Raw genomic sequence first — 24,805 nt, forward strand, 5'->3', positions numbered from 1 at the left:
AAATTCACCACAGCCAACCACAAAGAAACAACCACACCCTACGGCAGGCATAGGCAAACTCGGCCCTCCAGATGTTCTGGGACTACAACTCTCATCACCCCTTGCTAACAGGACCAGGGGTCAGGGATGATGGGAGCTGTAGTCCCAAAACATCTGGAGGGCCGAGGTTGCCTATGCCTGGCCTAGGGCAACCCCAACCTCTCTCACCACCAAAGGAACACAAGCGAATAGCAAAAAGAACCCACACAAGCGGTGCTGACCCCCCCCCCATATGTTAAGTAAAATAGAAACATCGCCCCCCAACTCCAACCCCCCTCCCCATTCCCCCCTCCACCTCTTTCCCCCTTCTCTTCCTAAGGTAACACTAACGTCTCAACAAATGAAACTGATTTGCAGAAAATGTAACTTGAAAAAAGAGACATTGCACATACTTTTGTAAACCAAAAAATCTTTAATAAAAATACGTTGGGGGGGGATCTATAGAATCCCTTTGCAGTATCCTAAGTGACTCCTCAGGTTCTGAGTGATTTCATTGGGAACCCAGTTAAGTTGCCTTCCGCTCAGTCGCCCAGTTGGTGCCCCCAGCTCAGTCCTGTCTACATGGACGGGCAGCAGTTGTCCGGGTTTTTAGACCCATTCCCAGCCCTGCCTGGAGACCCCAGGGCTTGAACCAGGGACCTCCACGAGGCAGGAGATTCGCTCCTCCCAGACTTGCCCCTCGGCTGCATCCGCACTGAACCCTGGCTGGCCTCTTCGCTTCTCCGGTTCAGCACTGGCCTGAGACACAGGCTCAAGGAAGCCCAAATCTTTCGATTCCCCCTTTTCACCCCAATCAGCAGAAGAAGAGGGGAGAATCACGGGATCCAGAATCGGGGCTTTTTTTTTAGGCTCAGCAGGAAAAGGAGTCAAAGAGGAACTGGGCGCGGGCAGCAAATGTTATGAGGGCCAGAATGACTTTCAGGATCTGCAATAAGCAGCAATTTCTAGACAGTTCCCTGGAACTGACATCACGCCTTCGCTCGGCTGACACAGGAGAAACAGATGATACGGCTGTTCTTCCGGTGCAACGGTCGTCAGGCTCTTGGCTTTTTAAAATAAGTGGCTTGTGATTATTTTTCTAAGAACAGGATAGCCCAGCTGTTGCTGGACCAGGCCAGAGGGGGCCAGTCTAGACCAGATTCCTGTCCTCACAGTGGCCAAATGCCCCTAAGAACATAGTGTGGTGAACAAAAATCTGCCCTTTTTCCCCCTTATGGGGTATCAAAGAGCCCATATATCGTCTTATGTAGGTTCCCTATTGGTAGGAGAGAATAACAGAAGCCAGCTCTGAGAAGAATACTGAGAAGCAAAGCAGCTTGTAAGCCTGATCTTTATTGATCTGTTGCAACAGGGTCCTCACTCCCCACACGCAGGAAAGGAGGAGGACCCTGAACCAAGGTGTGTGTGATGGCCTGGGAATCCGACTCAGAGGCTGAACCGGAGGAATCCCAGCCTGCACAGGAGTCCCCACCTCCAGGGCCGGCCGAACTGGGGCAGGGCCTTGATCCTGAAGCACCTGCACCTGTGCCGGATCCTCAGGAGCAGGCACCAGGTGAATCCACTCTGGCTCCGGAGGTGATGGAGGACCCATTGCCTACAGATGAGTCTCCCCCTGGGCCCAGCAATCCTTCAGCCTCTCCTGAACTGCAGAGGCTCAGGGCAGAGAGGCGAAGGGAACTGGTTTCTCCCAGGAGGAGTGCTCGCCTTAAGGCCAGGAGAGGCGGGTCTCCTGGGGGCCGGGACCGCCCCTGGCCTCAGAGAAGATAAAGGCCAGTCAGCCCGGTCCCAGGTGGCGGGAGCAACATCATTGTAGAGCTGTTTCGGCCAGCACCCAGTCTGGTTCCCCCAAAGTTCCTGTCCTTGCCCGGCTCCTCGCTGCGGACCCTGCTTTGCCCGAGGAGGACTGTCTGCCGACCCTCGACTCAGGTCCTGGACCTCGCCCCACGGCAACCTGCCCCCTGGACCAGCACAGTCTGCCTGCCCTTATATAGACATTTTTAATTCCCTGCCCTGGAGCTCAAGACCACCCCTCCATACATCATACACACATCACAGAAGGGATGTAGCTCAAGACCCCCCCCCCGATACATCATACCTACATCACAGAAAGGGCGGTCTACAGCAGAAATCTGAGTGCTTTGTTTACCTCCTGTCTGGCAGGTGACCTGTTGAATGGTCACTTGATTGGATTTCCTGGGGAGCCTGGCCAGTCTTTTGTAATGATAAATACTTAGTTCCTGGGCCAGGTCACAGGCTCACACCCTTGTCACACCCTTGTCCAACTTCCGAGGTACGACTGTATAGCGTTAGGAATCTAGGCTATTAGAGCTCTCTTGTTTACAACACTCCCTTCTGTCTACCCCCTTTGGCAAAGGACAGACCACACGACTCTATGTAAGTTTAAAACACTTTATTAACAGATTCAAAGGTCTGAGACATGTGTTGTTCCATGCAGCTGCAAGGAGAACGCCGACAGAATCCTCTTGGGCAGGAAATACAGAATATAGTTCTAAAGATGGGCTCTAAACTTGGGAGCAAAGCTTAGACATGTCCTCCTTGGTCAGAGAGAGTGGGAGGAGGGAGGAAGAGAGGTAAAGGGGGGCATGACCTAGCTGGGCCTTGGAACAGAACTCTCTGCTCTTAACCCCTTCATGCACTAACTAGCTCTCATGCATGGCTATGTTTGACTGCAATTTCCCACAGAAAGTGTCTCACTCTTTTGTGCCATTCTGCTGCTTTGCCAACGGAGCAACATGCTTCTTTGACTTCTGATGCACCAAGAGAGAGTGGGGACAACGACATTACGGGGCCTCCTTTTCTCCATGCCTCTCACCCTCCCTGCAAAACACCTATAGCAAACTTGTTACTGAGTAGCAGCATGGAACTGTAGAGCGGGAAGGGACCCCGAGGAATCCCTTCTGGTGCCAAAACTGCACGACTGGCACCCAACAAGGGGCTGTCAAGCAGAAATAACACAAATATATTGGGGGGGTGAGGGAGAACCTCAAAACAGCTCAATGAGAATGGAGAATACTCAATGGACACAGAAGCTGTACTGACTTCCTGGGGGTGAGGGAAAGAGAACACGTGAAGCCCGGGGAGTGGGATGGAGCATTAGGGAAAAACATTCTGGCCAGCAGGAACCCGGAAGAGGAGCCGCCTGCACTGAAGGTTGTGTTGCTGGTCAATGGGCTGCCAATAAAATTCTCTTCTCCTTGTTTCCTGCCTTGCAGTGGGTTGGACAAGATGAGCTTTGGGATCCCTTCCAAATCTACAATTATTCTATGATGCTCACTCCTTTGGCCTTTTTGTAAGGAGGAGACGGGCTTTCCTGTCCTCCTCCTGGGAGTGACTTTTCTAGCATGTAGGAGCCACCAGGCTTCTGAATAAGCTGCGCTAGACGGATGCTGACTGGAAAGAGGCCACAAACAAGGATCCTTCTGACCTTCATCCAGGCGGGTTTGTGGCTCCCAGGTGAGGCGGCTGTTCCAAGTTCTTCCTTAGTATTGCGTGTGTGTGTGTGTGTGTGTGTGTGTGTGTGTGTGTCACACACCCTTAAACTCTACCATCCAATGATTGCTCACCTCTTCTCCAGCGACACTGGGGGAAAAGCTTTGCTGGGGAGTGGGGTGGGAGAGAGAAATTGAAAAATGGAGTTAGCCCTTCAGCAGGGGGTGGGGAGCTGCGAGGACTTGCCATTTTGGGCCCAGCATCCTTTAGCATCCTCATTTTTGCCCAGGGCAGTGAACATATTGAGACTCCTTTCTTTCCAGCGGTCAGGTCCTGCAGCAAGAGTAAACAAGGCACACCACCGTTTGGCAACTTGGAGGCTCTTGAAGTGGCCGTGTCTAAATTGCTCAGCGTTGACGGCAACTTCATCAGTGCTGCCAAACTGCTCTTGTCCCCCTCCCCAGACAATAAGGAGGTATTCCAGCACCTTGCAAATCTGGATAAGAAGTATAAAGAACTGCTGCCTATATCGGGTGTGAACTCCATGGCCTTGAGAGACAAGGTCAATTTCTTTGCTGAGTTGCTGAAAGCAAAAACACTGTTGAAATCCTCACGTACCAAGTATCCAAAAATTAAATTTGTACCAAGCCATGATATGGTTTCTTGCCACTATGGGTTCTTTGAGGGGAAGTGAGACTTTCCTTAAAGGTGAAACTCTTCCCACATTCCAAGCACTGATATGGTTTCTCCCTGCTGTGAATTCTTTGATGGGAAGTGAGACGGTCCTTGCAGCTGAAGCCCTTCCCACATTCCAGGCATCAACAGGGTTTCTCGCGTGTATGAATTCTCTGATGGCGCATGAGACGGGTGCTCTGACTGAGGCTCTTTCCAGTCTCTTGGCACTGAAACGGTATCTCCCCATGGTGAATACGCTGATGCCGACGGACGCTTGAGTTTACAGTAAACCTCTTTCCACATTCCAAGCACTGACACGGTTTCTCTCCTGTATGATTTTTTTTATGGTAAATGAGACTCGCCTTCCAACGGAAGTTCTTTCCACACTCCAAGCACCGAAAGGGCATCTCCGCTGTGTGAATTTTTTGATGGGAAGTGAGATGGTCCTTCCGTCTGAAGCTCTTGTCACACTCTTGGCATTGAAATAGTTTCTCCCCACTGTGACTACTCTGATGGAGACATAAGCGTGTGCTGTTCTCAAAACATTCCCCACATTTCAAGCACTGAAATGGTTTCTCCCCTGCATGAATTCTTTGATGGGAAACGAGATGGTTCTTCCGACGGAAGTTCTTTCCACACTCCTGGCACCGAAATGGTTTCTCCCCGGTATGAATTCTTTGATGGGAAACGAGATAGTTCTTCCGACGGAAGCTCTTTCCACATGCCGAGCACGGATACTGTTTCTCTTCTCTACGAGTTCTTTCCTGGGAAGTGAGATGGACCTTCTGACAGCAGCTCTCTCCGCACCCCAAATATTTATGTAGCATCTCCACTATATGGATTTTGCTGTGGTCCCCCTTGTTCTTCACTTCTAACATTTTGCCACCTGTAAGGAAGAGAAAAACAGATTCTCAGGAAACCCCCAATTATTGAGCAACGAGAGTGAAAGGTTGTTTTAGTCAAAGAACTGAAGAGATTCAGAGGGCTGAGAAATACCAGCTTTTCAACATCGTGGTGTATCACCAGCTAAACAGACTAGCCAAACATTTGGCAATATACTGCAATGTTGAAAAAACAAGATGCACTGGCCTCTGCCCACGAGACACAGGGCGAAACTGCCCCATCTCTCACCCTGGGAGCAGAGGCAGCTTGCCAGCTGGGGCTTCCTTTAAGTGCTCCACTGAGGCAAGGGCTGCTGCACACTCCTCAGTCGACCAGATCAAAGATGCAGAGGGAAGAACAAGCTGTTTCTGCCTCTGAGTTGTATGAAGGCAGAGTGGGATGGTGGTTTCACTCAGTGGTATATTGCGGGGGAAACCACTGCTGCTCCTGAGTCCCTCTGCGAGCAGCGCCCCCTGGAGGAAGGAACCCTAGTCAAGGCTCCTCATACTGGTCTGGGAGTACATATAGAGATATCTATATATCTATATATATCTTTATATATGGATATATATGTAGTTCACGGTTTCATTGACTAATAATCACAGGCCTATTTATGGGAACCTGAGATTCAAAGAGCCTGACTCTTTTCTGGGAGAGGTATTTTTGGCTCAATCATGGGATCCACTTCCTTTCCAAGGTCAGTAATCTCTTTGGTCAACTGAAAATGGGTAGAAGCAAAAACAAAAATACCCGGGAGAAACCACTTCCACTTTCTTAAGAACTTTGAAACCTACAGTAAGAAGCCCTTATGAGTTCAGACTAGCCAGGCTATCTTCTGTAAAGTTTTATTCTGGATTGTTTTAGTTGACTTTTAATGTAGGTTGCAAACTGCTTTGAGATTCTCTTCTTAAAACTATAGAGTGGTATAGAAATGAAGTGCAGGATAGTAATAATAACAACAATTGGAGAAAGAATATTCAGAGACAAACAGGAGATAGTTTGGGGAGTGTTAGAATCCCAGAGGCTGGAGCCGGTGCTGTTGAGCTCCATCCAAATACGGAAGGGATGTCACAGAGAGAAATGCACTGAATTTCAAAACAGAGACCCTGATCCAACAGGGAGCCTTACTGAGAAAGTCCACGATCCCACGATTCTCCGCCATGACTTCCTTATGCAGAGCTCTCTGGTCAGGATCCAGGAATGCCCACTCCTCGTCCGTGAAAGAAACGGCAACGTCTTCAAAGCACACTGGACCCTGAAAGAGAAAAGGAAATGTCCTCCACTCAGACAGCTGGAAGATGATCTACTGCACTTTGCTCCGTGGTTTTCTGCCTGTTGGTTACTTTTCAGGGATTGTGTTCCTGCACATTTTTATTATGGATGCTTATTTTAACGTATCAAATGAATTCTTCCCTTGTGTATTTTAATGATGGGTATCACTCATGGTTCAAAGGGGCAGAGGTCAACATTGTGGTCCTTGTGTCATTCTGCCTGCGCAAAGCATTCCAGTCTACCGGAGAGAAGGATCCCCTCTGTCCTCTGTTCTTGGGGGGACCCTCCCAACGCCCTAAAGCAAACTTCAAGGGGTGAATGGGGACACTGGAAGAGAGAAGAGAGCGGGGCAAAGCCCTGCTGTGCAACGGATGGGGCAGCTTAGGCGAATCCTGGCCACTGCTATTCATGGTTTGTCAACTGCTTAGAAGCCTATTTCAGCATTCAGTGACGACTTTATAAAGAAAGCAGGAAGAATGGAGCGACATTCAGAAGGTTAGCTGAGGTGAGGCAGCTGCTCCTTATTCTCAGCACAGAAACCTTCCTGAATGGCCTTTCCAGCTTTTGTGAAGGGCAACTGTGACAGAAGCCAAGTGGAGCAGGAGTGAGACTCATCACTGGGGCCCAGAGCCCTCCTGGCTGCCCCACCCCTCAGCCTCTTGACCCACACAGCTCCTTCCCCCTACCTGATCCGCTTCCACAGCCACCGCTTCCCCTCTGACACCATGAACAGATGGAGGAGGTTTTGCCAAAGTCTTTCTGTCACCTGCGGGAGACAATGGTAAGGTCTAGCAGAGCATCTCTTACTACAGATGGGCCTTAGAAAAACCTCGCTGAGTGCATTTGGACATTTGTACCCATTTGGTAGCTCAGTTGTGTACATCTTGTAAATCACCCTGAGACCTCCAAGTATGGGGTGGTATAATTAAATATACGTCTCTCCTCCTTGGGGCTCTTGGCTTCAATTGTTTCCCCCCAAATGATTCAAAGGACTCACAGGTGAGTTTCAGAACCCACAGAATGTGACCAAACAGAGACAAACCTCATCATTCCTCCTTACCCAGTGGCCTCTCTCTGGCGTCCAGCTGAGTCCTCTCTGCCTCAGAGGAACCTGAACCCATTCCTGCAAGCAGATCCATTCCCTGAAATCACAGAATCATGGAATGGAGTCAGCTAGTCCGCCCTCCTGCAATGCAGGAATCTCAACAGAAAGTCCAAACAGAAAACGGGGAGAAGGATTAGAAAAGGAACAGCAAATGAAAAGATGTTAGGATTATCATATAACACTCCTTGGGTTCCTTCCTATCAAGATGGGCCATGAGTAGAGAATTTGGGGATTTCTCCCTCACGTTGGGAGCCCCTTGGGAGCATCCAGAGGAAAGTCTCTCTCACCTGCTGCTCTGCCTGCTTCCTCTCCTCTGCCTGACTCAGGAGGAAACCTTCGGCCAGGGCCACTGCCTGGGAACTGGTCTCTGCTCCACATTCCCTCACCCAGTTCTCCATCTCCAGAGGAAGGACAGCCAGGAACTGCTCCAAGATCACCAGGTCCACCATCTCAGCTTTCGTGTGCCTTTCTGGCTTTAGCCATTGATGGTCAAAGTGGTAGAGTCGTCTGCAAACCTCTCGGTGTCCTTTGGCCTCCTGGGGGCAGAACTGCCTGAACTGCTGGCTCTGCGCCTCTGAGCAAGGGGTGTCCTCCTCACCCAGGATCTTCTGCACAGAGTTTTCCCAGAATCCCCCACTGCTCCCATGGCCTCTTCCTGCTTCAGGGCCAGCTGAGTCTTGCTCATCCATCTGTGCTCACAGGAAACCTCCAAGAGATCAGAAGAAATTCCTTTTTTCTCCTGCCGTGTTCAGTGTGTCCAAATTAGAGCAGCTAGAAAATCCTGCAAAGCAAATGCATTACTCAGTTATAAAATTAACACTCTGGAGAAAAGAAAGATGTTCCCTGATCAAGCGTGGATGAGGCTTGCTAGGAACCTGGCCTGGGCTCCCTGGAAAAGACCCTGATGTTGGGAAAGATGGAGGGCCCAAGGAGAAGGGGACGGCAGAGGACGAGATGGTGGGACAGTGTTCTTGAAGCTACCAGCATGAGGGAGGCAGTGGAAGACAGGAGGGCCTGGCATCTCTGGTCCAGGGGGTCACGAAGAAGAAGAGGAGGAGTTTGGATTTGATACCCCGCTTTATCTTTTTTTTTTAATAGATATTTATTGGAGTTTCAGAAATTATATACAAAAGAAAAGCAAACAAAACACAGACAAAAAAGAACAGGTATAATTTCAATCCCTTATGTTCTTATACCTTACTTCGCCGACCTCCTCCTACCTCCCCTTTCTGTATTCCAATTTCAAAATATTTATTCAGCAAGTCCTCTCCCTTAATTTCATTTAGTTTTAACCTTTCTTTTCTTTTGACTTAAACATTACTGCTATAAACCACTTAGCTTCTAAGCCGTCAACATTCTAACATTCATTAATTTTGCAGTGTTTCTTGTCCCTTTCTTCAGTTAATTTTTGATAACCTTATTCTCATTTAGTTTAGTTCATTTAAAAAAAACAAAACCAGTTTTACCTTATCCAAACTTATACATCAGTTCTTATTCTTTAAACATTTTTTCTAAGGTCGATCAAGATTCCCTTCCACGAATTTCCCAATTTACATAACAATGGTAAGAAAAAATAAAAGCAACAGAATAAATTGTAGTTATGAACCCTTTAGAATCTCAAACTCCACCCCCCTTTCCCGGTTTCAGCCCCCCAAAATGTCCATCAGTCTTAATCTACTATCAGCCTGGAGATCTCACGTCCGAGGCACTTGATTGTCTCTCAGTTCCTCTCTGCCGGTCTTTTTGATAGACCTTGATACTGAACACCAAATCTTGGAGATGCTCCGGCCCAACAGGATCCATGCTTTTTCCAGCTAGGCCTCCATACTTAAAGGTAGAGCCTATGGGGTGTTCCATTTCTTGTTTCTCGCTCCTTTCCAGTCCAAAAGTCCCCAAAGCTCTAACCTCCACCTTAATCACATTTGTAATCCTTTGGTCTTCTGATCTCCACATCATAAGATCTCTCCATTTCTCAATCTCCAGTTCAGGCCAAGCTTCCCACATCAAATTTTTATTTTCCTTCATTGCCATCCTGTCAGGCCTCAAAGTAACCCTCTCTTTTGACATCTGCACACCAGCTCCTCCTTCCTTTTCTTCAAGGGCGACATATGTCTCCTTATCCATTTTCTCAAAACTCTCGGATTTCTCTATTTGCCCAGTTAAATAGGCTCCTTGTTTCCAGTCCTTATCCAATCCAAGAATGTTATTTACTGTTAAGTCCAGAGTTGAAACATATGAGTCCAGAGCTGAGACATTTGTAGCCATAACATCAAATTGACCTTGTAACTTTCCCAAGAGAACAAATGCTCTATCCAATTCATCCTGGATTTTCCCTCCTCCAGCCATTTCTGCAATGTCACCAAGTCCCTCTAGGGGGATTTTAGTTCCTTAATATTCTTTTCAGCTCGAGTCCAGAAATCCAGTTATTTTGTAACAGCCCTTCCTTCTTGTCAACAGATTGTAACAGATTGTAACCAATGTAGCCGGCAGAAACAACAATAACAGTGTTCTCTTTTTCCGTCTTGACAGCTGACTTGACAGCTGTCAAGCTCTTCAATACTTCATCATCAGGCTCTCTCTCGGGGCGATCCCGGGTCCGGGGGGGGGGGATGGAACTTTAGCTCTCAAAATCAGTTCTTAATCCTCCAGTAAAAATTTTGTAATATCAAACCGTGGAATTAAAGTCTTTTACAAGAGAAAAGAGAAAAATTCTTACGACCTTAGGTCGCAGGTCCTTTGCTTTATGATGTTTACAAAGAGGGGGGGCGGACTTCCTTTTTAACCCTTCCCCGCTCGTTCCTGATTCAAAGAAATTCTTCCTTTAGAGCCCAAATTTCCATGTTACTAACGGGTTGTTACTTTGAAATCCGATTGTTCAAAAGAAGAAGCCAGCGCTCTCCGACAATGGCTTGCGGCTTCACAGAAGAAGAGGAAGTACTCTCAGCACCACGCCGAACCCCGACCCCTTTAAAAAGGCTCCTTCGCAGATCGGGGGGCGCAAGTGGTGCCCGCCGAGTCACCACGTTCACAGGATTCTCCACCTGTGATTTTTTAGGGTCCCCGCTTCGCCGGCGCGGCAAGACCCGATCCTGCAGAGCCGGTTCCCTCCGGAGCGCGGAGGGAATCCGCCATTAGTCGCTGGCGCTAACTGGAAGTCCTTGATACCCCGCTTTCTCACTCCCCTTCAGGAGTCTCAAAGTGGCTCACATTCTCCTTTCCCTTCCTCCCCAATAATAATAATAATAATAATAATAATAATAATTTATACCCCGCCCATCTGGCTGGGCCCCCCCAGCCACTCTGGGCGGCTTCCATAAAACCAAAAATACAGTAAAATCACACGTTAAGAACTTCCCTGAACACTCTGTGAGGTGAGTGGGGCTGAGAGACTTCACAGAAGTGTGACTGGCCCAAGGTCACCCAGCAGCTGCATGTGGAGGAGCGGAGACGCGAACCCGGTTCCCCAGATTACGAGACTGCCGCTCTAACCACTAGGCCACCCTGGCTGGGAGAGGCGGGCGCGACTAAATGACTCAGCAACACAGCCGGGCTCTCTCCGCTCTCCGCCCCCCGCAAGGCCGCCTTTCTCACCGGCTTCTGCTGCTGCCGGGAGGGCGCGCCGCGAGGGAGTCCACCGCGAAATGGCCGTCTTCCCCCGAAGGCGCCAGGGAAGGAAGCAGCACTTGCCGAGGAGAGAGAGCAGCGCCGCGCCGCCCGCCTCTCCGAAGACCTGCCCTCGTCCTGCATGGCGGGAGGGGCACTTCCGCCCGCCCTCCGCCCTTCCTCCAATCGGGCCTCGCGGCGCGCGTCACTTCCCGCCCTCGGGCCCCTCCTCAGAGGCTGCCCTCGTCCAAGATGGCGGCGGCTCTTCTATGATGGCGGCGGGGCTTTCTCCGCCCGCTTCCCGCGCTGCTTCTGCCCCCGCTGCCTCTCCTCAGGCGGCGCCTCTCGCTCACTTCCCAGCCGCGGGCCCTCCTCCCTTTCGGCCGCTTTTCGCGCTGCTTCCCTCCCTCCCTCTTCCAAGATGGCGTCTTTGGAGTGCTTTGGCGTCACGTCGCTAAGCAACGCGGCGCCTCTTCCCGCCTCCTCTCCTGAAATAGCAGCTGGGGAGGACAGGAAATGAGGGCGAGGAGGGGCGGGCGAGACCCCCTCCCGCGCGCGTCACTTCCTGCCTCTTTCCCCCTTCGTGGCGCTTCCGGGGTGAGGCTCCCCTCTGGGGTGCTGGGGGGGAGGCGGGGGAGCGGAGGTTGTGGGGTGTCGGGGAGGGGGACACGGGGCCTCCTTCTGGGGGTCCCTCATCCACCTTCAGACCCACAGAGCCGCAGAGTGGGAGGGGACCCATGAGGTCCTCTAGTCTAGCCCCGCCAGTCATACTGGAAGCTACGGCTGCTGCACCCATTGCCCAAGCCGCTTGGAATTTCCATCTCAGAAAGAAGGAAAACAAGTGACAGTTGCAGGAATAGGGGTGGGTCTGCTAGTGGAGAAGAACGCGGGGGGCGCTGTGGGTTAAACCACAGAGCCCAGGACTTGCCGACCAGAAGGTTGGTGGTTCGAATCCCCGCGATGGAGTGAGCTCCCGTTGCTCGGTCCCTGCTCCTGCCCACCTAGCAGTTCAAAAGTGCAAGTAGATAAATAGGTACCACTCCGGCGGGAAGGTAAATGACATTTCCGTGCGCTGCTCTGGTTTGCCAGAAGCGTCTTAGTCCTGCTGGCCACATGACCCGGAAGCTGTACGCCGGCTCCCGCAGCCAGTAAAGAGAGATGAGCGCAGCAACCCCAGAGTCGGCCACGACTGGACCTAATGGTCAGGGGTCCCTTTAGCTTTACCTCTGCTCGGGTGGTGTGGGTGGTGGAAGGTGCCAGGGGAGGGGGTGGCCAACCCTCTGCCCACCTGAGCCCCCAAGAGGGCATGTAGGGAAGGGGGAGGTTTTTCAGATATTGGGGGGCCTCAGCGAAAGGCGCATTGCACTTGGAAACGAATTGACAAGCCCTGCGGCTGCGTTTAAAAGAGGAGCAGAATATGTTCCTAAGGGTTGCATGAGGAGGGCTAGATCCATGGATGATGCCTTGAGCTCCCTGGAGAGGAAGGTGGGCGTCTTTAAAGGGAACTGTGAAATAGAGGGGGACCCAGGCAGGAATCTGGCTGCTGTGTTTTAAACCGGTTTCTGAGTCTTCTTCAAGGGCAGCTCTTCAACACTGTAATAAGCCCATAGGATGCAGAGTGTGGACAGGGGCTGGCAAACAGGCCGGAGCTAGAAATGAGCACTGTCACAGAGGCTGACTGAGCCGTAAGTGACACTCTTGGATCCAGGAGTAACCCCAGTTGCAGGATAAGCTCCAAGCAGGCACCTTAAGGGATCATCCACGCTTGATCAGGGAATATTTTTCTTTTCTCCGGACCCTGTCAATTTTATAACTGAGTGATGCATTTGCTTTGCAGGATTTTCTAGCTGCTCTAATTTTGACACACTGAACACGGCAGGGGAAAAAAGGGATTTCTTCTGATCTCTTGGAGGTTTCCTGAGAGCACAGATGGATGAGCAAGACTCAGCTGGCTCTGAAGCAGGAAGAGGCCATGGGAGCAGTGGGGGGTTCTGGGAAAACTCTGTGCAGAAGATCCTGGGTGAGGAAGACACCCCTTGCTCAGAGGCGCAGAGCCAGCAGTTCAGGCAGTTCTGCCCCCAGGAGGCCAAAGGACCCCGAGAGGTTTGCAGGCGACTCTACCACCTTGACCGTCAGTGGCTGAAGCCAGAAAGGCACACGAAAGCTGAGATGCTGGACCTGGTGATCTTGGAGCAGTTCCTGGCTGTCCTTCCACCGGAGATGGAGAACTGGGTGAGGGAATGTGGAGCGGAGACCAGTTCCCAGGCGGTGGCCCTGGCCGAAGGTTTCCTCCTGAGTCAGGCAGAGGAGAGGAAGCAGGCAGAGCAGCAGGTGAGAGAGACTTTCCTCTGGCTACTCCCAAGGGGCTCCCAACATGAGGGAGAAATCCCCAGATTCTCTACTCATGGCCCATCTTGATAGGAAGGAACCCAAGGAGTGTTATATGATAGCCCTAACATCTTTTCCTTTGCTGTTCCTTTTCTAATCCTTCTCCCCGCTTTCTGTTTGGACTTTCTGTTGAGATTCCTGCATTGCAGGAGGGCGGACTAGCTGACTCCATTCTATGATTCTGTGATTTCAGGGAATGGATCCGCTTGCAGGAATGGGTTCAGGTTCCTCTGAGGCAGAGAGGACTCAGCTGGACGCCAGAGAGAGGCCACTGGGTAAGGAGGAATGATGAGGTTTGTCTCTGTTTGGTCACATTCTGTGGGTTCTGAAACTCACCTGTGAGTCCTTTGAATCCTTTGGGGGGAAACAATTGAAGCCAAGAGCCCCAAGGAGGAGAGACGTATATTTAATTATACCACCCTATACCCAGAGGTCTCAGGGTGATTTACAAGATGTACACAACTGAGCTACCAAATGGGTACAAATGTCCAAATGCACTCAGCGAGGTTTTTCTAAGGCCCATCTGTAGTAAGAGATGCTCTTCTAGACCTTACCTTTGTCTCCCGCAGGTGACAGAAAGACTTTGGCAAAACCTCCTCCATCTTTTCATGGTGTCAGAGGGGAAGTGGTGGCTGTGGAAGCGGATCAGGTAGGGGGAAGGAGCTGTGTGGGTCAAGAGGCTGAGGGGTGGGGCAGCCAGGAGGCCTCTGGGCCCCAGTGATGAGTCACACGCCTGCTCCACTTGGCTTCTGTCACAGTTGCCCTTCACAAAAGCTGGAAAGGCCATTCAGGAAGGTTTCTGTGCTGAGAATAAGGAGCAGCTGCCTCACCTCAGCTAACCTTCTGAATGTCGCTCCATTCTTCCTGCTTTCTTTATAAAGTCGTCACTGAATGCTGAAATAGGCTTCTAAGCAGTTGACAAACCATGAATAGCAGTGGCCAGGATTCACCTAAGCTGCCCCATCCGTTTCACAGCAGGGCTTTCCCCCGCTCTCTTCCAGTGTCCCCATTCACCCCTTGAAGTTTGCTTTAGGGCGTCGGGAGGGTCCCCCCAAGAACAGCGTCCAGGGAGAGGACAGAGGGGATCCTTCTCTCCGGTAGACTGGAATGCTTTGCGCAGGCAGAATGACACGAGGACCACAATGTTGACCTCTGCCCCTTTGAACCATGAGTAATACCCATCATTAAAAGCTGCAAGAGAAGAATTCATTTGATACGTTAAAATAAGCATCCATAATAAAAATGTGCAGGAAAACAATCCCTGAAAAGTAACCAACAGGCAGAAAACCCCGGAGCAAAGTGCAGTAGATCATCTTCCAGCTGTCTGACTGGAGGACATCTCCTTTTCTCTTTTAGGGTCCAGTGTGCTTTGAAGACGTCGCCGTTTCTTTCACGGACGAGGAGTGGGCATTCCTGGATCCTGACCAGAGAGCTCTGCATAAGGAAGTCATGGCGGAGAATCGTGAGATCGTGGACTTTCTCAGTAAGGCTCCCTGTTGGATCAGGGTCTCTGTTTTGAAATTCAGTGCATTTCTCTCTGTGACATCCCTTCCGTATTTGGATGGAGCTCAACAGCACCAGCTCCAGCCTCTGGGATTCTAGCACTCCCCAAACTATCTCCTGTCTGTCTCTGAATATTCTTTCTGCAATTGTTGTTATTATTACTATCCTGCACTTCATTTCTATACCACTGTATAGTTTTAAGAAGAGAATCTCAAAGCAGTTTGCAACCTACATTAAAAGTCAACTAAAACAATCCAGAATAAAACTTTTCAGAGGAAAGTCAAATAACAGTGATCTGCCTAGTCTGAACTCAAGGCCTTTTAAAATATAGGATTCAGAGTTGTTAGACTAGCAGATGCAGATTCTGTCAGGTTTTTGTTTCTGCTTCTGTCCGTCTTTGGTTGACTAAATACTGACCCTGGAGATGTAGTGGATCACATGACTGAGCCAAACTCTCCCAGAAAAGAGTCAGGCTTTTTAAATCTCAGGTTCCCATATATAGGCCTGTGATTACTAGTCCATGAAAACCATGAACTCTGACATCTAAATCTCTCCAGTTCTTTGTCTTTAACAATCTTTCATTTGCATTTCTCCATCATTGGGGGATTCCTGAGGATCTAACCTGTTTTTCTCTTCATTGCAGGTGGTGAAATGTTAGAAATCCGCATAATGGAAACGCTACATAAATATTTGGGGTGCGGTGAGAGCTTCTGTAAGAAGGTCCATCTCATTTCCCAGGAAAGCACTCATAGAGAAGAGAAACAATATCAGTGCTCGGCATGTGGAAAGAGCTTCAGTCACAGGGCCAACCTCACAACCCATCAAAGAATTCATACCGGGGAGAAACCATTTCGGTGCCGGCAGTGTGGAAAGAGCTTCAGCCAGAGCGCCCATCTCACCACCCATCAAAGAACTCACAGCGGAGAGAACCCATACACGTGTTTGGAATGTGGAAAGGTTTTCAGATACAGGCGCACCCTCGCTTCCCATCAAAGAGTTCACACAGAGGAGAAGCCACATCAGTGCTTGGAATGCGGAAGGAGCTTCGCCTGGAAGAAATGGCTCACTTCCCATCAAAGAATTCATAAGGGGGAGAAACCCTACAAGTGCTTGGAGTGTGGGAAGAGCTTCAGCGAGAGCAACGCTCTCACTTCTCACAAGAGAACTCACAGCGGGGAGAAACCGTACCTTTGCTTGGCGTGCGGAAAGTGCTTCGGTCACAGGGCCAACCTCGCAGCCCATCAGAGAATCCACACTGGGGAGAAACCTTTCCAGTGCCAGGAGTGTGGGAAGCGCTTTAGCCAGAGCACCCAGCTCACTACCCATCAAAGAACGCACAGCGGAGAGAAGCCGCACCTGTGCTTGGAGTGTGGAAAGAGCTTCAGTCACAGGCACACGCTCATTTTCCACCAAAGAATTCACAGCGGGGAGAAACCGTACCGGTGCTTCGAATGTGGCAAGAGCTTCAGACGCAGCGACAATCTCACAACACATCAACGAACTCACAGTGGGGGGAAACTGTAGCAGTGGCTGTGTACATACAGTGGTACCTCGGGTTACATACGCTTCAGGTTACAGACTCTGCTAACCCAGAAACAGTGCTTCAGGTTAAGAACTTTGCTTCAGAATGAGAACAGAAATCGTGCTCCGGTGGTGTGGCAGCAGCGGGAGGCCCCATTAGCTAAAGTGGTGCTTCAGGTTAAGAACAATTTCAGGTTAAGAACGGACCTTCGGAACCAATTAAGTACTTAACCTGAGGTACCACTGTATTTAAATTTATGAGACTTTAATTAAATTGTAGGTGGGTGAGGACTGCAACAGTGTTCTTGCCCAGCAAAGAGGTTGCCCTCGTCTATCAGGACCGTGGAGTGCACTAATAATAATAATAATAAGATACCCCGCTTTATCACTCCCCTTCAGGAGTCTCAAAGCGGCTAACATTCTCCTTTCCCTTCCTCCCCCACAACAAACACTCTGTGAGGTGAGTGGGGTGCAGAGACTTCAGAGAAGTGTGACTGGCCCAAGGTCACCCAGCAGCTGCATGTGGAGGAGCGGAGACGCAAAACCGGTTCCCCAGATTACGAGTCTATCGCTCTTAACCACTACACCACACACTCACTCTCTCGGTGCCCTAACCTTTCTTCACATGGCAGACCCATTTGCTGATCTACAAAGTGCAATTTGGATTCCTTTTTTCACGTTGCATCAGGGAAGAGGGTCACAAGCGCTTTGGCGACACTGGTGAGGTCAGCCAGTGCCACCCAGTGGCATTTCCAGAGGTGCTCTGGTCCGGAGAGAGAAAGGGAGAGTTTTAGGCACATGGTCCTTTTCACTCCTCTCCCTGGAGAGAAGAGGGAGCAACACACTCAGAATACTCCTGGTTTTGCACCTGTTGGTCACTGAATGAAGATGCACGTGTAGAATTACAGAATCACAGAAGTTGGAAGGGGCTCCCAGAGGCATCTAGTCCACCCCCTGGCTGCACTGCAGGAATCGCAGCTAAATTAGGAATGGACTGACCACGTCGCCATCCATTGAAACAACACACACTTTAAAATCTGATTTCTTTTTATTGTTATTGAATGACTTTGTTCTAAACAGAAGAAAGAACACAGATCCCTGTCTCTCTCTCTCTCTCTCTCTCTCTCTCTCTCTCGCTTACCCCCTCGTGCCCCCCCCCCCCAAATTGGACCTTTTCTTTTTAGTGCAAAGTCTTCTTCGGTGGATACAAATCTTCATATTTATGAAGTACAGTACATAATTATGTCAGGCACAAAATAAAGTCTCTTTCTTTAACAACAACAACAAAAAAATCAAGTTAACACGAAGCTCAGTTCCGTTATCAAGAAGTATTTGGCCTGTTTGACCACCTTCAGCCCCACAAACACCCAGCCATCAATAGTTGAGAAATTAATGCCATGGTTTGCTCGAGTTGCCAGCCAGCCAGCGCTAAAGATCCCTTTTTTCTAGGGGTTGAGATTCTTTTAATAAATGCTTAGTTAAACATACCCACAGCCTTTTCTTGCTAATAGGAAAATGGCAAATAGGGGTTATTATTATTAATTTTTTGGCAAATATTGTACTCTGAAAGGGTGCTATTATACGCATTTATTTATTTCTGGCATTTCTGCTCCACGTGGTTCACTCCCTCCTTGTTTAATCCTCACAACAACCCTGTGAGGTAGGTTAGGCTGAGAGAAACAGGGACTGGCTCAGAAGGTTACACCCGGTCAGTTTCATGGCCCATTGTGGGGATTCGAACCCAGGTCTCTCCCAGCTCCTCGTCCTGCACTCACTACAGTACCACCGGCTCTCAAATGGGGGCTTCATCCTGTAAACAGGTGGTTGAGGTATCACAACCACGTCATTGGCAACAGGTTTTTTAAATTTACCAGATTTCCCCCTGAAAAGGAAAATCCAGATTAATGTGTGTTTGGGGATATGCGTTGGCATTTTGATGGCATTGCCATATGGACCCTGTAAATAAAACACAACCCTGAAAGCTGATCCCATTATTAAAACCCTTCTGGGAGCACCTCCTGACTACATTCTGTGTATCATCAGTGACCAATTGTGGTGGGAATTCATTGTGCCTGATTTAATCAGATCCTTGTGATCCTCCTAAATCTCTCTCTCTCTCTCTCTCTCTCACACACACACACACACACACTCTCTCTCTCTCTCTCCACCACAGTTCACTTATTTGGGAATCGTGGAACTGATGGCTTCTCCATGCTGGATTCTCACATTTCAATGACAAGGGAGGAAATGCAATGTATTTTAAAGACCAGGAGCTCAGGCTCAGTCGCTGGCCCTTCATCCAGTTCACTTCTTGAAGCGGGATCTGAACTCGGGGCAAGTCCATACGACAGCGTCTCTACAGAACAGCTTATCAGAGAGATGGACCCTTTGTTTCGTGGCCAGGAAAACATGCAGTGGGAGATGGAGTAGCATGACCCCATGTATGACACAGCTCCCTGTGTGGTTGCATCACTGCACTGAAAGGATTAGTCAAAAATAATTGCACGATGGCGCTGGGGTGACGCTTCCTTGCAAAAGTTGGGCTTTGCCAGCCGTTGCCTCCAAAACCCGGGTGCAACTTGTGGCAGAGCGGGGGGGGGGGGGGGAGAGATTCCTCATTCAAACCACATCACACCCATTGTAACTATGGAATTTCATCCGTGGGTCACGGCCAGCTCTGCTTCAGTCCAATCCCTTGTGATGCAGAAATCCCAGCCTTCATTTCACCATGGAGAAATGACATAATCTATGTAATTAATCGATGGCATTGTTATTCCACCCTGTTTGTATCAATGCAAGAAAAAGGACTGTGAACTGGGAAGGGCATCATCTGCATAAATGTTTGTGGAGTGAAAACAATAGTGAATCTCAGTTGTATTTGCCAGATTGATTTTTGTTCTGGACACAAGGGAACGTTTTCCTTGGGATTCTCCAACATCACCCGCTGGAGAGGCGAACGGGGTGTGTGCCACACAGCCAGGTCTTGCAGCCCCTAAGCTAGGCTGCCTTCCTCCGTGGGACCCCTTGCCAGCCTTGAAGAAAGGGTCAACTGCCCTTCCTCTTGGCTTTTGTTCATGGAATCACAGAGTAGTAGAGTTGGAAGGAACACCAAAGGGCATCTAGTCCACCCCCCGCTCCGTAATGCACAATTGATGGAATCACTCTTTGCTCAACAGTCAAACATTTTGGGCCAACTTTGCTTAAACCCCAATTTAAACAATCTCCCCACCCCACTCCCACTGCAGAAATATCTGTGACTCATTTCAGAGAATGGGCTGGGAATTTCCACACTGGGCACAGTAGAATTTAGGAAGGAAGGAACGAAAGGAAAGATCCCTGGAACATCTTGGATTTGCTTCCTTCCTCCATTTTTCTTTTTGGCTCCGATAGCAATTTTTGAATCCAGCTTCTTTCCGACAAAGTGCAAAATAGCTCCATGACACACACATACTCTCTCTTTTACAAATAACTATATATATCTCATTTATATAAATAGATTTATATATTTCAATAGATACTTTTCTTTCTACGAAGAGGAAGTGACTCCCTCTTTTTTGATGCGTGTGACAACCGTTTTAGAATTCGTACCTGTAAGAAACCATCTTAGGCCCGTGATGATCCGACTCCTAAAAAAACGAGCCAAAAGCCGCCCTCAAACTCCTCCACCCCCACAACCCACAATGCTATTTGATCTAGCCAGAAGTAGCTGTTTGGGACAGTTTCTGCACAGCTGTGGGTCTCCCCACCCACACACCCCAACTTCAGACAGCCTTGGAGGCCTCTGGGAGATAAAAAAAATCATTGGCCCCCTACCGCCACCCCCACCCCCAAAACCCAGCTCCTTCCTTTCCGCTGGAAGGCTCCTTTCAGCTGCAATGACAACAGAGACCTGTCTGGCCACAGAAAAGCAAACAGTATCTCATCCTCCCTGGAAAATCTTCCACTTTAGCCTGGTGATGAGGTTGTTCCTGGGTTCACAAGTCTTATGATTGACCTTTGCCTCTGAGTCTGCTTCCAGACGGGCACATGTTTTTGGGTGGGAATCGGATCACATATTGGGAAATTCCAGTTGCTCAATTAGAGTCTTGTCTGACCAACCCCCTTCCTCAAAAGATCAGGCTTTTTTGCAGGAAGGAAAGTGAGGGGGAAATCCATGGAGAGCGCAGGATGACATTTGCTGTGACGTGGCAGCATCTGACCTCCCTGCAAACAGATCAGGAGGAGTGCTCAATAAACAGGGCTGTGCAGAAGCGAGCTAACTCCGCAGAACTTTTTGGGGATTTGCTCTCAGTTCCATTCGCCCTGCACTTAAAATAAGCAAAAGCGCTTGAGAGCTGCGTTCTGATGGATCTGTGTTAAAAGCCCATTTTGCGAGTGTGTTAGCTTTACAAAGATGCAAGGCCTGTGGGGCAGGTCTTTCAATAGGGACTGTCTGTCAGACCAGCCTTCAGATTGGGACGCCATGACTTTTTTTGTGTGTCCCATCAGACAGACAACACTGGCCTCGTTCCTTTTCCCTAGGCTAGCTTCATCTCAACACACACACACACACAGTCCTTTCTCCGCTCAGTTGGGAAATGCCACAGATGGGAGGTCAAAGAGGATAAATATGTTCTCCACAAGGTCTTCTTTCTACTCATCTCCTTGGCTCCGAAGTTCAGCATTTTTGATGTTGAGAATTTACAGTAATAATAACAACAAGTACAGCAGGTCTGTTGTGATCAGAGGTTCACCTGTTGCTTTAAGGAGCAGGATTCAGGAGACAGAGACACCTGCGTTCTTTTCGGACTCTACCTGCATTCCGCTTGGTGTTTCCAACATAGGCACCCTAGGCTGTTGGGGAGCTAAAGAGTCATCGATCCTTCTCTAGTCCCGGGACTGAAAGCTTTCTAGCACTGAGAAACAAGGATCGTGACAACACATTCCAGTTTGTTAACAGGACATGCCTCTCACACTGCAGCACAACTTTACGAACGGACAGACATGCAGGTTTCAATTCTTACAAAGCTTTCAAACGAAATCTGCTTCTCCTCCCTTTCCACCTCCGTATTTTAAGATCAGGGAGGATGCATTTTAAATTTTTTAAAAAGTGGGTGGGTGGGTGTGCTTTGTAACGAGTCATCAGACCTCCAGATTGGAGGTCACACGATAATTCTTAAGGTACTGCTTTGCCATACGACACCTGTGCATTAAATATCAAGTGCTGGGGTGTGTTTCCAAACTTCGAAGGGCTGCTTCTGAATTGCAAATCGTTGAGGTCTGGTGGGTGTGTTGAATGCAGATTGCCAGGCACACCTGCTGTGAATGTGTTCTCCAGCGTCATCTGAGGTATCCCGTGGTGACCACAACAGAATATTAATTTGCACAGTATGCGCTAGTAGGATTTACACCCTCCATTTCACGGAGCCTGGTGCGGTGGGGCACTCCCAGTGCTCTGTCCCAATCTTTGTGTTTCCCTTTCTCATGCATCCGTCAGTATCTTTCAGGTTAGGTTGGCATTAAAAGCTAATCTTTGTGGTAAGAGTTTCCAAGGCAAAAAGAGAAAGAAAACTCCATGTATTTATATTTTAAAAAGCATTCGACACAATAGAGTTGCTGGTACGTGTGCCTCTGCCTCCTATTAAAAACCATGACCTGGTGGCCCCCTGAACAATGACCGCACAATTATTTGTATTTAAGAAAGAAACACAATTAAAGATATATATACTTCCAGCAGTTGGTCAAAACCACGGAGGAGACCTTGAATTCTGGCGCTAACTGTGAGCTGCTGAGTCAGGAGGGGAGCTGACCTTTGCGTTCCTTTAGCAGATTCCTAAAGAGAAGAACAGATTTCTCATCCTGTAGTTTGAGAGAGAGAAAATGCAGCCACAGAAAGAAGGGTGTAAGGAAGTCTGGAAGCTAATGAAGACACTCGGATGCAATACTCGTATAACACAGGCCTCACAAGTCCTCCGAAGGGTCAAACGTTGCTGATCCGGACGCTCAAGGGGGTCCCTTCCCTCTCTGCTTTCTCCCGAAAGGATTCCTCTAGCTTCAGTTTCTCGGGGTCCCCGTACCGCACCGTCTCGTGAAGGCAGCAAGGGGGCGCCACTTTGATCACCTGCTCAAAGAGGCTGAAGTCGGCCACGTATTTCCCGCTGGCCGAGAGGGAGATGACCGGGGTGAACTCGTAGCCCCAGAGGATCTCCTCAGGGAGGTAGGAGGTCCGGACCTGGCACGTGGCGCTGGTGGACTCCACGGTGCCGCTGAGGATGACCACCAGCTCAAAGTCTCCTTCCCCGGTGCGCAAGGCCATGTCCCGGAAGGGGCTGCTCTCGTTCACCACGTGGTAGAAGGTCAGGGGCAGGATGAGGAAGGGGCTGTCGGAGGACGTGTCCACCTGGAAGTCCACGTTGACCTGGTTGAGCCGGATGTTCTCACCTTCTTTGGTGAGGTAGGTCTGGAGGAGTTTGCCAGTTACCTGGCACCCGATGAGGAGGCTCTTCCTCATGTTGGCCACGCGGATCATCAAGCAGGTCTTGCCGTCGTGCTGGGCCACCACGGCGTTCTGGCTGAACTTGATGGTCTCTGCCCTCTTCTTGGGACGGGCGATCTTGGCCAGGAAGGTGCCCGTGATGAAGATCTCCATTATGGTCGTGAGGACCAGCTGGCTGATGAGCAGGACGATGGCCAGCGGGCACTCCTCGCTGATGTAGCGGAAGCCGTAGCCGATGGTGGTCTGGGACTCCAGGGAGAAGAGGAAGGCCCCGGTGAGGGTGTGGACTTGCATGACGCACGGGGTGTGGTTGGCGGGAGGGTCGAATTCCAGGAGGTCCCCGTGCAGCACGGCCACCAGGTACCAGATCACCCCAAAGATGAACCACGTCCCGGCAAAGGAAGCGGAGAAGAGGAGTAGCTTGTAGCGCCACTGCATGTCGATGAAGGTCGTCCACAGGTCCTTCAGGTAGAGGAACCTCTTGTCCGCGATGTGCTCCATGCGGACGTTGCTTCTCCCGTCCTTCGTCATGACCCGCCTCTTGCGCAGGGTGGAGCCAATCAGGGGCCGGCTGTCGGTCTGCGTCGTCTGGCTGTAGTACACCTTGGTGGATGACGTCATCTGGCCGGCGGGGAGAGGAGAAAAGGAAAAGAGGACGAGTGAGATGGGAGAACTGACACCAGAACATAGAAAGAGCCCAGCCAGGCCAGCGTCCTGTTCCTACGGTGGGCAGGTACCCATAAGAACCTAAGAATCTAGGTAGACCTCCTCTACACCTGGAAGCTCCATGAGAAGATAAGAAGAGCCTGGGTGCTGGGTCAGGCCCAGGGGTGCCCGCCTAGTGCAGCATCTTTAATAATAATAATAATAATAATAATAATAATAATAATAATACAATAAACAACAACAACAATAATAATTTATTATTTATACCCTGCTTATCTGGCTGGGTTTCCCCAGCCACTCTGGGCGGCTTCCAACAAAATATTAAAATACAGTAATGCATCAAACATTAAAAGCTTCCCTAAACAGGGCTGCCTTCAGATGTCTTCTAAAAGTCAGATAATTGTTTATGCCTTTGACATCTGGTGGGAGGGTGTTCCACAGGGTGGGTGCCACTACCATGAAGGCCCTCTGCCTGGTTCCCTGTAACTTGGCTTCTCTCAGTGAGAGAACCGCCAGAAGGCCCTCGGATCTGGACCTCCGTGTCCGGGCAGAACGATGGGGGTGGAGACGCTCCTTCAGGTATACAGGACTGAGGCTGATTAGGGCTTTCAAGGTCAGCACCAACACTTTGAATTGTGCTTGGAAACGTACTGGGAGCCAATGTAGGTCTTTCCAGACCGGTGTTATGTGGTCTCGGCGGCCGCCCCCAGTCACCAGTTCTTACAGCGGCCATTCAGATGCCTATTATGGAAAACTCACAAACATGATTTGCACACGAGAGCCCTCTTCCCTCCTGTGGTTTTCGGCAACTGGGAACCATCGCAGCCTCCAACTGTGGATGTGAGGCTTAGATCTGCTGGCTAGCAGCCATTAACAGCCTTTGGGAATGTGTCTCCTCCTCTCTTAAAGCCATCTAGGTTGGTGGCTGTCACTGCCTCCGGTGGCAAGGAGTTCCAAAGTTTAGCTCTGCATTGCCTGAAGATGCCGTTCCCCATAGGGGAGTCAAGCGAAGAAGGAATGAAACATGTTTTCAGTGTGCATTGCCAGTCCTATGGCAGATTAGGTAGTTTAAAAAGAGGAATAGATAAATTTGCAGAGGAGGAGGAGGGGGAGAAGAAGGCCCCCAATGACTCTTAACCCTTCCTGCTTGTTACATTTTCCTGTTGGTTATTTTAGAGGTGTTCATTGGGAGGCTTAAGCAACTAAATTTTACCCAAAGCTTTTAA

General features: G+C 49.7%; 3 protein-coding genes across 6 annotated transcripts in view; 1 reads left to right on the forward strand and 2 right to left on the reverse strand.

Annotated features, from left to right (window-relative positions):
• The window catches only part of LOC310694203 (uncharacterized protein), a 246,994-nt gene extending 227,685 nt beyond the window's left edge, over positions 1–19,309 (forward strand). For 2 of the 3 annotated variants that reach the window (XM_083477191.1, XM_083477192.1), the window contains exons 2-6: positions 12,864–13,357; positions 13,608–13,689; positions 13,984–14,063; positions 14,771–14,897; positions 15,561–19,309. In XM_083477191.1, coding sequence (XP_083333317.1) covers positions 12,956–13,357; positions 13,608–13,689; positions 13,984–14,063; positions 14,771–14,897; positions 15,561–16,441 — 1,572 coding nt within the window. In that variant the 5' untranslated portion in view covers positions 12,864–12,955 and the 3' untranslated portion in view covers positions 16,442–19,309. Of the gene's footprint in view, positions 1–11,600; positions 11,624–12,863; positions 13,358–13,607; positions 13,690–13,983; positions 14,064–14,770; positions 14,898–15,560 lie in introns of those variants that run through there. The other variant, XM_083477193.1, reaches the window with a different exon arrangement.
• Positions 2,435–24,805, reverse strand: part of LOC310694214 (zinc finger protein with KRAB and SCAN domains 3-like) — a 274,745-nt gene continuing 252,374 nt past the window's right edge. The window contains exons 1-6 of one of the 2 annotated variants that reach the window (XM_083477220.1): positions 11,015–11,196; positions 7,711–8,204; positions 7,379–7,460; positions 7,005–7,084; positions 6,175–6,301; positions 2,435–5,050 (exon numbers count right to left, since the gene is read on the reverse strand). In XM_083477220.1, the coding sequence (XP_083333346.1) occupies positions 4,308–5,050; positions 6,175–6,301; positions 7,005–7,084; positions 7,379–7,460; positions 7,711–8,112 (1,434 nt within the window). In that variant the 5' untranslated portion in view covers positions 8,113–8,204; positions 11,015–11,196 and the 3' untranslated portion in view covers positions 2,435–4,307. Of the gene's footprint in view, positions 5,051–6,174; positions 6,302–7,004; positions 7,085–7,378; positions 7,461–7,710; positions 8,205–11,014; positions 11,197–24,805 lie in introns of those variants that run through there. The other variant, XM_083477221.1, reaches the window with a different exon arrangement.
• Positions 17,468–24,805, reverse strand: part of KCNJ10 (potassium inwardly rectifying channel subfamily J member 10) — a 32,721-nt gene continuing 25,383 nt past the window's right edge. Inside the window, exon 2 of the mRNA XM_083477292.1 lies at positions 17,468–23,534. Coding sequence (XP_083333418.1) covers positions 22,398–23,534 — 1,137 coding nt within the window. The 3' untranslated portion in view covers positions 17,468–22,397. The remainder of the gene's footprint in view (positions 23,535–24,805) is intronic.

This window comes from Podarcis liolepis (assembly GCF_965112155.1).
Source record: "Podarcis liolepis genome assembly, chromosome: 15".
Lineage (NCBI taxonomy): Eukaryota > Metazoa > Chordata > Lepidosauria > Squamata > Lacertidae > Podarcis > Podarcis liolepis.